Source organism: Perca flavescens, chromosome 8 (assembly GCF_004354835.1).
Source record: "Perca flavescens isolate YP-PL-M2 chromosome 8, PFLA_1.0, whole genome shotgun sequence".
In the NCBI taxonomy this organism is placed as follows: Eukaryota; Metazoa; Chordata; class Actinopteri; order Perciformes; family Percidae; genus Perca; species Perca flavescens.
The window spans coordinates 31689990-31704976 of NC_041338.1; the positions used below are offsets into that span (position 1 = coordinate 31689990).

The 14987-nt window shown below is 40.1% G+C and overlaps 1 protein-coding gene across 1 annotated transcript; it reads left to right on the top strand.

Moving 5' to 3' along the window:
- Positions 1-8963: 8963 nt before the first annotated feature.
- lyve1b (lymphatic vessel endothelial hyaluronic receptor 1b) lies at positions 8964-14323 on the top strand. The gene is made up of 6 exons (XM_028586475.1): positions 8964-9099; positions 9843-10008; positions 11777-11916; positions 12003-12398; positions 12689-12767; positions 14098-14323. Exons 1-6 carry the CDS (start codon positions 9015-9017, stop codon positions 14282-14284), a joined length of 1053 nt encoding a protein of 350 aa, XP_028442276.1. The 5' UTR covers positions 8964-9014; the 3' UTR covers positions 14285-14323.
- The last annotated feature ends 664 nt before the right edge of the window (positions 14324-14987 follow it).

The following is a 14987-nucleotide window of genomic DNA, read 5'->3' on the forward strand; positions in this document are numbered from 1 at the left end:
TACTAATATTGGTGTGCCCCCTCTTGATCATAGTTATAATTGCAGCTTTAACATAAGCAAAGCCTAGACAATTAAAGACTTCAACAGTTGACAGTTGATTTAGAACAACGTATCAAGAAAACAAAATATCTACTAAAATCTGTTTTGTTCTTTTTTACTCTGCAAACAATACATTTATGTTTCACTTTCTGTATGTACTTTGGGTACACAGACAAGGTGCCCATGAAATATACCCACCTCTGTTTAATTTGGACATTTTCCTCTGTAATCTGTCTCAGCTTGTGTTGGAGGTCATCTCTATCTCCCTCCAGGCTCCTGTTCTCCTGCAGCAGTGCCTGTTTGTCCCCAGACACCCGGTCCAGCTTCAGCTTGTTTTCAAAGTAATTCTTCTCTGCTTTTGCTAGTAAAAGCTGCAGATCAGTGTACTGCAGAAAAGAAAAGGCAGATGCCAAATGAATGTCATTGGTCATAATTGAGTCGATTCAAGCCCCTGATAATGTTATATCCTGTTTATGCCCTGGCTGATTGAGGGATGTTGATGCTGGTAACAGAGAGAGAGGCCTTTATCAGAAAACTGCGCTAAAAATATTCCACATGCAATCTGGTTTGGGACATGTCATCTGAAGTTCATTGCTCTGCTTATCAATACAACATTATGGACATGATCATGACCATAATTTGTTAAATGTTTCCTCTCACCCCACGATCTGGAGAAAGTAATGGGTTTTTCACTGGCACCAAAAAAACGTGACCACAACACCCGTGTCCTGTCCCCTAACTGGCTTCAAGTGTGGAGTACGATCGATTTTAAAATCGTACTAGTTGTATTAAAGTTATTCACTGGGATGGCCATGTGTTACCTTTCAGACTTTCTAAACCCTCAGGTCTCATTGAGGTCTTTGAGGTCCTCCGACCTAAAGCTGTTGGCTGTTACACTTCTGATATGTAAAGGGTTTCCCTCAATTATGAACACTCTCCCACGTATTATGATGAATGCACACATAATTTATTTATTTTTTAGCTTTAGGCACGTCACAATCAGTTATGTCCCTGTGTGGGTCTATATCTCTGTTGCTTGCTCTTACACATTGTAATTGCTTTGAACATTTTCGCTTTGTTGAACTTGTGTTGTTTTAAAGAATAAGGCTGGCAGTATTTTATATTTTATTCATAGTCAACAAATCCCATGAAATGTCCAAAACCAACAATGCGGTAGAGACTTTCAACAACGGAGCTGGACACAGAGCAAGGTGTATCAGGCTGTGTACTCAGACAGTAGGATACTGTACTTGTTAGTGGGATCTATTAATTGCTTTTTTGGATTTGTTGACATTAAGAAGAATATAGAATATAACCATAATCAACCTTTAAATGCGCTTACTTACAGTTGCAATACATTTTTTATTATGTAATTCAACACATAATTGATCAAAAGTTAATTACCCAGAAAGAAATCTAACATTTTATCATAAGATTCAAAAACACTTTTTTTATGAACAATAGTTATAAGTCATAGTCATAAGTGATAACTTATGACTTTAAAAGTATTACACAGACACACATGCGGTCCTTGCAGTCACTAAATTGGCATGTAACAACTACTGCATCATTTGGTTAAACGAAAATGCTACCTGCTGAAATTTGGAATGAAGTTGTAGGAGAATGACTTGTTGTTGTACATTCAGTGTAACCCAAGGAGCATTCACATTACATGTTGCACTAGAGTTACATTAGTTGCTGTCTCCAATTTTTTCTGTTCTGTTGCTAACAAGTTGTATAAAGGTGAGTGTGCAGACCACCTGACGATATCAGTGTATACCTGTGTACCTCTTTTTTAAGATGCTGCAGTTCCTCACTCATGCGGCTCCTGTCGGCCTCTGCCGCCCCCATCTCCCGCTGATACCCGAGGGCCCGAGCCTCAGCTAGGGCCCTGCACTTCTCCGCCTCCACTCTGGACTCCTCCGCCTCGTCTGCAGCTCTTGAGCACAAGGTCGCCCTCTGCTGGCTCTGATACAGCTTCTGCTTCAGCTGATGTGGGTCACAGTCAGGAAACAGTAGAGGCCTGCCTTTTGTTTCTAGATGTAATACGACTCCAAACACAGTGAGCTACGTGGCATGAATTAATATAATTTCATGGTACTACATGGAACTCCTTTACACATTTATGTAAGATCACTACCATCAGAGACTATCCAAAAAATCCAAAAATATCTTGATTTAACTCAAATGCTTCCTTCTTCTAGTATTAAAGGGTCACTCCCTCTGCTTATTGTACTAGGCATTTGCTACTCAGCCTGTGAAAGCAGTTGTTGCACGTCTTCTCTGGCTGCTGAGGAGCTTTGTCAAATCAAAGAAAGTAACTGCCCAAGTTGAGATCATCATCAGTGTTATATCAGCTTGGGCTACAACTTTGTAACAGGTTCCTGTCTTACAAACTAGGATTGTGGAGTTGGAAATACATTGCCCAGGTATTGCAAAGAGGCTAGTGGTAGTAAATGTAGGATCCAGTGTTTTTGGAGCTTAACTCATAAGGACTAAAAGTCAGGATATTTCAGCCTCTTCTGCAGCGATTTTTTCCCTGTAATTCTAAATCTAATAATTAAGTATTATTAATATTAATTTATCAATTCGTGGTGTTTTATGAAGACCTATACCTCAGGGGAGGCGGGCCTTTTTTTAATCTCTTGAGTGATGCACTGTTTAAAACTATGTCAAGTGTTTGGGTGTGTACCTCTTTGACTTGAGTCTGCAGCTCCTGGTTCAGATTCCTGAGGTTCCTCATGGTCAGCTCATTCTCTGTGCGCATCATAATCCGCTCCATGTGGATCTCATTAGACAAGTACTTGTTTTCTTTTCTCAGATCCTCACATTCCTGAGGGAAATTTACATTGACACTGACTGGCGCCTGTAAGAAATTCATCATTCGAAAAGGCCCGGAAAGACTCGGCTGAACAAACAGTATGAAGTGCCCTACGCAGCCTAAAGGATATTTACACCAGTCTGCATTACCAAATGGAGTCAGTCCAGCTGTCATGAAATTGTAGGTTAAAGTATCCATTTTTTTCTCTCCCTACTTTAAAGTACTCATATTATGCTCATTTTCAGGTTCATAATTGTATTTAGAGGTTGTACCAGAATAGGCTTACGTGGTTTAATATTAAAAAAACACCATATTTTTGTTGCACATTGCTGCAGCTCCTCTTTTCACCCTGTGTGTTGAGCTCTCTGTTTTTAGCTACAGAATGAGACGTCACACTTCTATTTTATCTTTGTTGGGAGTCGCACATGCACAGTAGCTAGGTAAGGACTACTAGCCAGTCAGAAGCAGACTATGAGGGCGTGCCATGCTAGCACCTAGGCGAGCATCATAACCCTTGGTTACAAAGTGACGCGCGGTCGTCATGGAAGTAAAGGCTGAACTACAGTAGAGCTGTTTGGAGCAGTTTGTGAACAGTGTTTTCTGTTGGAGATGGTAAGTCCCTTTGGGGTGGACTTTGAGCTTTTTCACTTTGTAAACATGCACAAAAAAGATATATAACACAATAAAGGTAAGGGAAAAGCCAAAATGCATAATATGAGCACTTAAAGGACACTAAACTACAATTCACTGAAAAGTGGGCAAACTCCACTCGGTGATATAGAGATCATGTCGTATGATTAAAAAGCCCCAGAATAAACTTTGTGGTGAGATTTGTTTTCTCAGCTACCTAAATTACTTCATTGACTTTTTAGTTGCAAATCACCATCAAGAAATGACTTGCAACTCACGCTTTCATTGCAGGTTCTCCACAAGAGGGAGCTGTTAGCTGTTAAGTAGCTTTTCCTCATATCCATCATAGCAGTGAGGACAAGGCTATGAATGAACCCCACACATTCAGGATATGTTTTGTAATCATATGTTTTTCATGAAAGGCTCTCATCTGTTATACATGCACAAAAACACAAGTTTAATCCATGAGTGGTGCTTCATGTCACTAACACTGTGGGCCAGATTTACTAGGGAGCTAATGTACAAATATGCAATGTCATGTTCATGGGAAAACAAAAAGTAGATTAAGTGATAAGACAAAACACATGGTTAATATTCTGTATACACTGCATCTGTGTGGCAGAATGTCAAATATATGCCTGTGGCAAGCTATCAGCATTGGTGCACATAAATCTTTAATCTAAAATGTACTGTTTGGATATGTTTCTGGCAACAGTGGTGGTTGAGTACTCTCCTCTCTGTTCTATGAATTCTTTAGCACTCACTCAGTCTGTTACACCTGGTTGCGGCAATGATGAGTCATGTCAGAACTGTATGTCCTTGTGTACAGAAACGACTTTTTTGAATGCATTACTTCGGAGAATAACCTTGCTATTGTGAAGGAAATAATAATAATTCTGTGATTTAAGTCAGGATTGGGAAATTGAAATCAGAGTTTTGAGGGGGGTAAAATCTCAATTATTTAATCTCAGAATCCAGAGTTTGATCCCGGGATTTCTGAGTTGTAACCCAAGCCTTTTTTCACGTGGCCCTTATCTCTTTCTGTATAATTCCTAACTTTCCTTCTCCTCTCTTCTATGGGATCATTCTGTATTAAACTTCTACTGGGTCTGTGGTGTTGAATATTCCTGCGATATCACTGTGACGTTGCTCTAACATTCCTAAAGGTAGAGTAGTTGTTATATCTGCACAGTAGCCTACTCCTTTAAAATGACTAATGACAAATACAATAATTTTCCTACAGATCATTGGTTAAACTAAAGGTATCTATAAGGCTGCTTGTACAGCCTGAGAACTAACCTCCACTCCCCCTCTATACCTCCTTACCTTCCTCTTTCTGACCAGCTCTCCTTGCAGATGGTTGATCTGAAGGAAGGAGCCATTGGTGCTGATGGCGCTGACCGGCCTGACCACCCGTACGGGCCTCCTGGACGGTCTGGCGAGACCTTTGACCTCTTCCGCTGTCCTGTTCCCAAACCGGCTACCTCTGTTAACGTTACTGCTGCTCATGGAGAAAGACTTGTACAAGCTGTCGTCTAGCGAGGAACACCCAGCCGTCTGCAGGTCGGTGTGGGATTTCGCTCTGAGTGACATTTTCAGAGCCAGATCAGCACAGCTTTGTCAAAATGTCACTTCGCCGTAATTGGGATGATGCTCTGACAGCAGACGGTGCTCCCAGTTTGTGTTGAGAATGTCATGTGTGATGTGAATGAAGTTCTCAGTTTCATGTCGAGTTCACTGGGGGGGATCCTATCGCCAGCTGAGCATCATTCATTATTCATAGGGTAACATGATAGAAGCCTGCATGGGGCAGAGGCACACAGTCTCTGTGTTTTGGTATGAGGGCACTTTTTATCTTTTAAAAAGTGAAATGCAGTTGCATTTTGACATGAAATATTCACAGTTTAGTCACACCAATCAATACCGGTGACATTTTCCGCAGCGGGGGCAAAAAAGAAAAAGAAAAAAAGGCCACATCCCTGGACTTCACAGCCGATCTTCAGGTCTACAGAGCAGTCAGGGCATAGAGGGCCGGGGCAGGGCTAGTGGTGACTGAAACTCTGGAAAATGCAGTGAAAAAAAGTCTTGTTATGTCTTTATGATAAAATTGGCATCACTTTTCAGTCAGATAATAAATTCAGGCAATATGTGAGGGACGTTTCTCTCCAATAACTGCTTTGCTTTTTGAAAAGTGCGGCAAGCAAAAGGTGTCATTATGCGGTTGTTTGCACTTTGACTGCAGTCAGATTGCTTTCTTTTAACCTTGACCACAATCTTTCCCAAAACTTAGCAAAGAAGTTTTTGTGCCTAAGCCTGAACAAATCCTAACCATAGCGGTGGCAAATCAGAGAAGGATAATATGAGTCAAATGATCTCGTCCTGTCGATACGAGCACCAGACCAGGAAAAATAAAAAAATCAGATTTTGTTAAAATAAGAGAAGTTTTCTACTGATCCCAAAAGAAAAGTCCCAAATGATGCTATTATACTTATTGCATAATCATTGGAAATGACACACTGCTAAAAGAAAATCATTAAGTTAATTTTATCAGGATCGCAAGGAAACAAAATATTAAAATATTTAGATTTAGGCCTCCTCTTAATACAAAACTACCGCCTCCCCCGTCTTGTCTCTGATCTTCTCAGACTTGCTCAGCCCTCATGCCACTGTTTAGGTGCCCAAGAGCAAGGCACTGCAGCCCAAACTGCTGCAGCTGAGCTGCTCAGAGACCAACAGAGAAGACTGGTGTAGGCTACTTAGGAGCTTTTAGGCACGAATGTAAGTATGGATTAGTAGAGGCATTCCTAAAGAGCATTCCTCATTGGGTATATTACAGTTAATGAAACAATTAAACTAACAGTAACAATAATAAACTTCTTTAACTGAATATATATGTATATTTTTATAACGTGTTAACACTAAGAGAAAGAGTAAAAACAGACATTTAGCAAAAGTATATTATCTGACAGTTTTGTCTGAGGGAAGAATGCCTGTAATCGGCTTTGGATCAGTGACCTCGGAGAAACAGTTTCATTTACAGCCTCCTCTTGTCCTCGAGGACGACTTTCTGTAATGATGCTGCACGAAGGAAACTGTCACGCTTTTATCACTGGATTATGCTTTTCTCCCCCCGGGGATTGAATTGAGACTTACACTCTTCCTGACCAGGGAAGTGTGACCAATTAGCTTCTCCTGCAGCTATCTGGGTTACAGCGCTGTACTGTATCTCTTTACAGTCCTCCATGCTGCAGCCTGAAGTAGAATGGAAGCTCCATAATTCACAGGATATTCACTGGGATATGTTGAACTCCAGGCACCACGGTACAATAAAACATCCTCGCTGTCAGCATGTGACTGTAAATACGTCGGACCAACAGAGAAGATCACTTCTCTATTGCTAACAGGCCTCTATCACTCCCAGGCTCAGGTTTCCTAATGCCGAGGGGTCCATAGGTTAGAGGAGCACGCAGGCTTTTGATCCAAAGGTGGTTCTGGAATATAATGTAAAATATTAAGCATTAACTGAGATGATGATGAGATATGATCTTTGGGGAATGCTGTTTAGTATCAACACAGCTGTTAACATTTCTTTTGTATAGAAGCCCCTCCAACACAGATTAAACATGTAAGCTATGTCATGTCAAATCAAAAAAAATATAGCCTATCTACAATAAAAGGTAAAAGAACAAAAACACAATATTAACTCAGCATGTCATATGTTTTTTAAAATGTGTTTTCCTCATCTGTATATGCACAAAAGCTTAATGCAAGAGTGGTGCTTCATGTCACTAACACTGTGGGCCAGATTTACTAGGGAGCTAATGTACAAATATGCAATGTCATGTTCATGGGAAAACAAGAAGAAGATGAAGTGATAAGACAAAACACATGGTTGATATATACACTACATGTGTGGGACAGAATGTCAAATCTATACCTGCAGTTATTTGACAATCAGCATTGGTGCACATAAATCTTTAATCTAAAATGTACTGTTTGGATATGTTTCTGGCAACAGTGGTGGTTGAGTACTCTCCTCTCTGTTCTATGAATTCTTTAGCACTCACTCAGTCTGTTACACCTGGTTGCGGCAATGATGAGTCATGTCAGAACTGTATGTCCTTGTGTACAGAAATGACTTTTTTGAATGCGTTACTTCGGACAATAACCTTGCTATTGTGAAGGAAATAATAATAATTCTGTGATTTAAATCAGGATGGGAAATTGAGTTTTGAGGGGGGTAAAATCTCTCTCTTTTTAATTATTTAATCTCAGAATCTCAGAGTTTGATCCCGGGATTTCTGAATTTTAACCCAAGCCTTTTTTCACGTGGCCCTTATCTCGTTCTGTATAATTCCTAACTTTCCTTCTCCTCTCTTCTATGGGATCATTCTGTATTAAACTTCTACTGGGTCTGTGGTGTTGAATATTCCTGCGAGATCACTGTGACATTGCTCCAACATTCCTAAAGGTAGAGTAGTTGTTATATCTGCACAGTAGCCTACTCCTCTAAAATGACTAATGACAAATACAGTAATTTTCCTACAGATCATTGGTTAAACTAAAGGTATCTATAAGGCTGCTTGTACAGCCTGAGGACTAACCTCCACTTCCCCTCTCCTTACCTTCCTCTTTCTGACCAGTTTATGCATAGCTCATAGAACACATAAAACCTTATTTAGTGTAATACAAACATTTTATGGTGATTTCGTCAACTTTTATCAAATGTGCAAGCTCATGCAAGCAAGTTTGTGGCAGAGATAAGGGCAATAACGTCCATACTTTTTCACGTATTGGAGGTTTGGACACTATTCCTTTACGTCTGAGAATAATGTGGTGCAGCAGAAACATAACGGAATAATACCACCATTTAACGGACCACAGGAAAGCTAGAAACGATAATAGAAGAAGAAGAGTAAAAGTGAATAAAAAGAGGAACCGGAAAAAAACACAGAGAAACAATGTAGAGGAAGTTCCCTTTCTGACTTTTCCTGTCAGAGTCCTAGCTCTGGAAGATAGATGCTGGCAAAGCAGAAACACTCTCAACCACTAAACTATTTTCAAGTATATTTCTATATCCGTATTTGGCACCAGTTTTAAAAAAAAATTAAATAAAATACGGTTGATCAGCTCTTTAATGTTGTCTCCTGGTTATTAATTCACTCAAACACCAGTTAAAAGTCAAATGTTTTCTGTCATCCTGCTTTAATCTTACCTGGAAATCCTCAATTTGTTTTTATTGGTAACTAGTTTGGTGTTGACTTTGGTATATGTCATATGTCTGGATGGATTTCATACCCAAACATAACAACATTTTGGATCAAACACACTGAGAGTTGAGCTCTTTCTCCCGTGGGGGTGGGGGTGTTATCTCATGAAGGGGCATCAAGCAGATTTGACCTCCGCTTTTCCGTTTCCTCGTCTCATCCTCATCACATTTGTTCTGAGGCTTTTTTCCTGTGCGTTAGCTTTATTTGGTTCTTCACCTTCAACCGCTTCAGTTTTCATACATTTTACAGAAAACATGGCAAGATTTTGTTTTTTTACTCCACTTTTAATTTTGTCTTTTGCAGCTTTTTTGCTGGCATCGAACTCCAATTTAATGAAAGGTACGTTGTTTGTTTCTGATGTAGGTGGGGCACCACATTTAGACCATACACATACTGGACCATTTATGTATTTCATTTAGCTGGTGTGAAATAAATTTTAATGCATGAATATATAACATATACTTCTTTTCTTTTCTTTTTTTTGTACTTTCATGCATGACCTTTTATGGTGAAATGGATATTTTCAGGAGGCTTTGGCTCTAAACTTCTGCACTCTTCTTGGTTGCTTTTCATGTCACAATCAAAAATGTATTCTACGGTCACAGTCCGATAAAAGCACCAAATAAACATGAAAAATCATCATGAATCAATCATGAAATATTACAAGTTTAATGTAGAAAATCTTAATTATTAGCTTTTGTTGTTTTTGTCTCCACAGTGCCAGAGTTTAATCTGAGGCCTATAACACCTACTGGACTATTTACTTTAGAATATAGTACAGTATGTACTCTAGGTTAACGTGATCTAATTATGAAATGACAAAATCAATATGGTGCATTGTGGTGCTTTTAAAATGGACAGTGACGGGGCGCCTAGGTAGCTCACCTGGTAGAGCGTGTGCCCCATGTACAGAGGCTAATTGAAAAATGGACATTAACACTTTATATGATGTGAAACTTTAAATTTACACAGGTAAAGATACACTTTAATCCCGAATTAATGTTGTTAGTGACAGAACTCTTGATAAGCTGACAGTCTGACATGCTTATATTACTGCATGCTTTTTGAATGTATGTCTGCAGTCCCTCAAAGTCACAGAGCTGCTGGAGTCTTCATGCTTATAGAAGAAGGAGGAGAATACACCTTCACCTTCTCTGCTGCCACAGCTGCCTGTCCGTTTCTGAACGCCACCCTAGCGACCAGAGCCCAGATGGAGCGGGCAGTACAGCGGGGACTGGAGACGTGCAAGTAGGCTCAACGCATGTGGCAACTGTTCTGGTGGGGTAGGGTACCTGTTTAGGTATTGACTGATACGCAGTGTTGTTATAAATGTTATTGAACCAAGTGCATCATATCACGCAGGCCTACCAATAGCAGCTGATATCTGATTTAGAAAAAAAAAAAACAGAAATGGAAAAAGTTAATTATAATGGTCTAGAAAAGAAAGTCTTGTAGTTCCATTAGGCAGGCAGTGTTTAAAAAATAAAGGGGGAATTCACCGATTTTTAAAAGTCAGGCATCTGTTCAGTCAATACTTGTGAACATCCACCTTAAGCTTGAGAAGTAACCCGCGATTTAAGATAAGCAAGCTGAGTTATTCTGAGCTTTGCCTGGCGCCTACATTATCCACAATGCAACTCGACCGTCAACAGTTTAATTGGAGATTTGGGTGTGTTATAACCTGACTACGCCAGATGGATTGCTTCGCATTTGCTCGGCATATCCATCTGGGAACTTTCCGTTGGAGAACTTTTGGGAAGGAGCGAAAATACTGGTTAGCTGATTGGATGAACCATTTGTCTATCACCTATGTTGGTGATAGACGGGCCAAATCAACCAATCAGATCAACGAAGCGTATGAAAATACAACCAGTGCCCCTGCTGCTGCAGGCAAAGCATAGCTCGTTAGCTCAGCAAGCAAGCAACATGTCGGTAAAGGATATTTGCCGTTTGTGTAACGAGACTTTACGAATAAAAGGCACCCTTTCAGGTTCCTGGTCCATATTCCAAAAGAAGGATCCAAGAGAAAAAAGCATTAGCAAGCAGCTAACAGAATTAGGGCTACCGCTGTCTGAAAATACTGGTTAGCTGATTGGATAAACCATCTCTGATTGGCCCGGTCGTTTGGTGAACGGCTCCAAATTTTCTCTGTGTCAAGATGCCAGACTGATCTGCGAGTGGAAAACTGGAGTTCGCGAGATCAGGACGGTCTCACGAGGCTAGGTGTGTTATGCTAGTAGTGGTGAACTTAGCTTTGAGCCACTAACACTAGCAAGCTACAAAGGTCTGGTAATCTTGTTTCTTTCTAACCCCACACCCCCAGCTTTCTTCATTTTTTTTTTATTTGACTTTTCAAATGTGTAGTCTTCAGACCCAACTCATGTTGCCTCAAGTGAATTCAAGTGATTTGTACTGCTCCCTCTGAAGCCTAGCCTGGGAAAACCCTGACGAACTTCCAGCAAATTTGAGATTTGCTCTGCAAGTCTGTCTGGCCAAGAGCCCATTCAAGACCATTTCCAATTTTTCCAAACCGAGGCACCAATCACAACCGTTGAGGCGGGCTTTACACGATGACAATAGAGCGGCGACAGCAAGCAGCTTTTTGTTTACATTCAACATGACGGCGCAGCAACCGGTTGATGCCGCTGTCGCTGCTACGTCACCCGGACCGTTGGTCTGATTGGTTGAAGGACTATCCAATTGCGCCCAGAGGCATTGGAGCGGCGTCCGTTGGTGACGCCTCTTTGGAAATGGGCTGCAAATGACCCTTTCCCAGACCCACTCTCAGTTACAACTGAGAAGGGTCTGGTGTCAACCAGGCTATCTGAAGCCACAAAAAGGCTTTCTAAAACTACAGTAGTACTCGCCAATACCTGTAAACAGACTTTGATGTGTAAAATCAGTGTTTTTCCCTTTAAAGTAATCCACATACAAATGATCCTTTTCACAAACCCAGCTAACTTTTTTCATCGATCCATTCATTTTATTATCTGCCCTTTATGTATTATTTTAACAGATTTGGCTGGATAGCTGAACAGATTGCAGTCGTGCCACGACTCAGATCTGACGCAAAATGTGGAAAGGGCAAAACTGGGGTGGTGACGTGGTCCGCCAAGGCAGATCAAAAGTTTGGTGTCTTCTGCTTCAATGCCTCAGGTGCCGTATATTCACTGCACTTTGTACTGGATATTCCCATGTGACCGAAATTTAAATGTCAAACTTTTGTTGCTCATTACTTGCAGATTTAGAGGAAACTCCAAACAGATCAACAACCAGCCCACAAAGCTCCACGCTCGCCACCACGCTGACTGCACTGACCCAAACCCCGACAGCTCCCACACCTTGGCTCAGATCAACAACCAAGTGTCCACCTTCAAGGAAGCCAATAACAACAAAAGCCTCTGAGCAGACATCTTTCACTTCAGCTTTCACTCTCCCAATCAAGACAACACATTCAACTAGAATTTCCTCCACCTTCACTACTCCCAAGCCTTTCTCCACCCATATTCCTACTTCTCTTTCTCACCTTATCACCTCAAAACCCACCGTCGATAGTTTTGCCATTTCTACATCTGCCTCCAGTGTCTCTGAGTCAGTGATGCCATGGCCAACGAAATCTGCAAAACCTTCTCTGGGAGGTACTTCCTTGTCTTCTTTAATTTTTTGAATTCATGTTTTAATTGTGACATCATTTTGTGACAGTTTACTAAAGACGTGGACAAATTCTCTGCTCCATTTTAGCTTATTTACTATTTACTTTTTTTTATACTCATCCAAATATTAATTGATTAAAAGGAGGATTAAAATATATGATGATATGGGATGAATTTTGTTTATGAATTGGATTTGAAGTGGTTCATGTAGCTATATAATATAAATCAGATAGAGTTTGTGGTAATCATTCATCAACTATTTATTCATTTTGCAGATGTACCTACAGCACTCATCATTCTTGGCATCATCTTTCTGCTCCTAACTGCAGCAGGCGTTGTGTGGTACTACAAACTGTGAGTCGTGCTGTCAGATGTCCTATACTTAAAGGAATACGCCACCGTTTGTTGAAATAGGGCTTATCACGGTCTACCCTGGCTGTAGATAGGTGGGCCGACGTATTTTTTGTCTCAGTGCAAGTAATTAGGTTGTTTTTTTTTGTTTTTTGTTGGCTCACTTTTACTCAATACATGCTAACCGGCAACATAGGATTCCATTCACTACGCTAAGCTAACTAGCGGCGGCGCTGCCGGTGTTGCACCGGACTAAAACAATGCATGCACAAAAAATGCATGGCTCACCTATCTACAGCTAGGGGAGACCTTGATAAGCCAAGGGGGTAAGCTTGGCTTCAGAACTCGAACCTCCTATGGCGCCATTTTGTTGCTACCTGGCCATCACCTCCCGTTAGCATTCCACTGACTAGCATTCATTTTGGCGCCACTTGACAGCGAATAACTTTACATCTGAAGCGTTTAAAGACTCTATTTGTCCATTGTTTAGTTCTAATGAAACACGACAATGTATAAAAGGCTCCATTACCTTGTACCTCACGTTATGGCTCCGTAGCAGACATTTTTGTAAAAATAGGCTAACGATTGTGTCACATAGTAGAGGAATTACCATAAGCTTGCAAACTAGCATTTTAGTTAGCAATAATTAGCCTGTGCCCATGTTATCTCCTTACATATACCTACACTCTCCTTCTCTGCAAGATTGGGAATGATTGAGATTTCTCTTGGCACAGCTACCAGAAGACTTACAACTTTCAGACACGTTGCTCACGTCACATTTACATTGTATCTCTCAGTTGGAGGCTGCGCAGTAAAGCAAGAGATCACCGGAAAAGTGTTTCTAATAGCCTTCACTGGTCTCCGTCCAGAGCAACGGGGTCTGTCAGTCCATTATATACTGTCTATGTGATAAGCCCTATTTCAACAAACGGTGGCGTATCCCTTTAAAACCTTGTCTGAAGCAGCTTTCCCCTCAATGAAACATGTACGATAACGATTTGGAAACAGAAAGGGCTATTTGAAGAAATAAAAGCAAAATGATTGTTTCATTTTCATCCTGGAGGAGAGAAATAGTATGAAACCATGGCTCTACTGTCTCTGTAGAGCTTTATTGTCATCAATATCGACAGACTAGAGGCAACTATTATGTACTATCTACTATATTTGTATTCTTTATACTTTGTAGCAGGAGGCAGCTTAACAAACTGCTACCAGAGAGGAACATTTTCTTATAACTTCTTAATGTTTTTACTGTATTTAATATGCTTTTATTAATCCATGTATATTGTGTTTCTGATATGCTCCCCCCCACCCCCTCTCCTTTTGGAAAAAGGAATATTTCCCCCTTTTGGTCACAGGGGCAGCAGAAGGACGACATAGAGACAGAGATGTGGAAGCACACCGACAGCGAGATGGACCTGCACAGTCTACATGAAGGAGAAGAAGAAGAAGAAGAATCAGACAGGAAGTACTCCAGTGATATCACGCTGTGTGTGCATCCAGACATCAAAAGTTTATAGCTTCATGATATTTCATATTTCTGTGGGGGTTTACTCAAGTCATTTCAATAAATTACAGCCAGTGTTACCTGATAAATGTAAGTAAATGTTTCAAAATACATATCTATAAATGCTTTGATTGGTTAGCTGTACTTTGTATATATATATATATATATATATATATATATATATATATATATATATATATATATATATATATGTGTGTGTGTGTGTGTGTGTGTGTGTGTGTGTGTGTGTGTATTTTCCAGTGGATTATCAGTGGTGGAAAGTAACCAAGTACATTGTATTTAGGTACAAGTACTGTGCTTAAGTATAATTTTGAGGTACTTGAGGAATTCCATTTTCAGTTACTTTATACTCAGGCAAATATTAAACTTTGTACTGGACTATATGTATTTGACACATTTAGTTACTACTTAGTTTACATCTTCAGGTTGTTAATATACATTGTCAACATATAAAATATGATACATTAATACAGATTAAGCCACACAGCAGTATATCAAGTAATTAAAATTAGCCCCAGCGTTCCCAGCTTTAACATTTAATTGATGTACACATTAATGAATCAATTACAATCCAATCATGTAATCTATATAATTCTGAAATGTGCCATTCTGCATAATGAATAGCCTACTTTTACTTTTGGTAGGCTATACTACACTTTTACTTAAGTAAAAATGCAATGCTTGACTTTTACTTA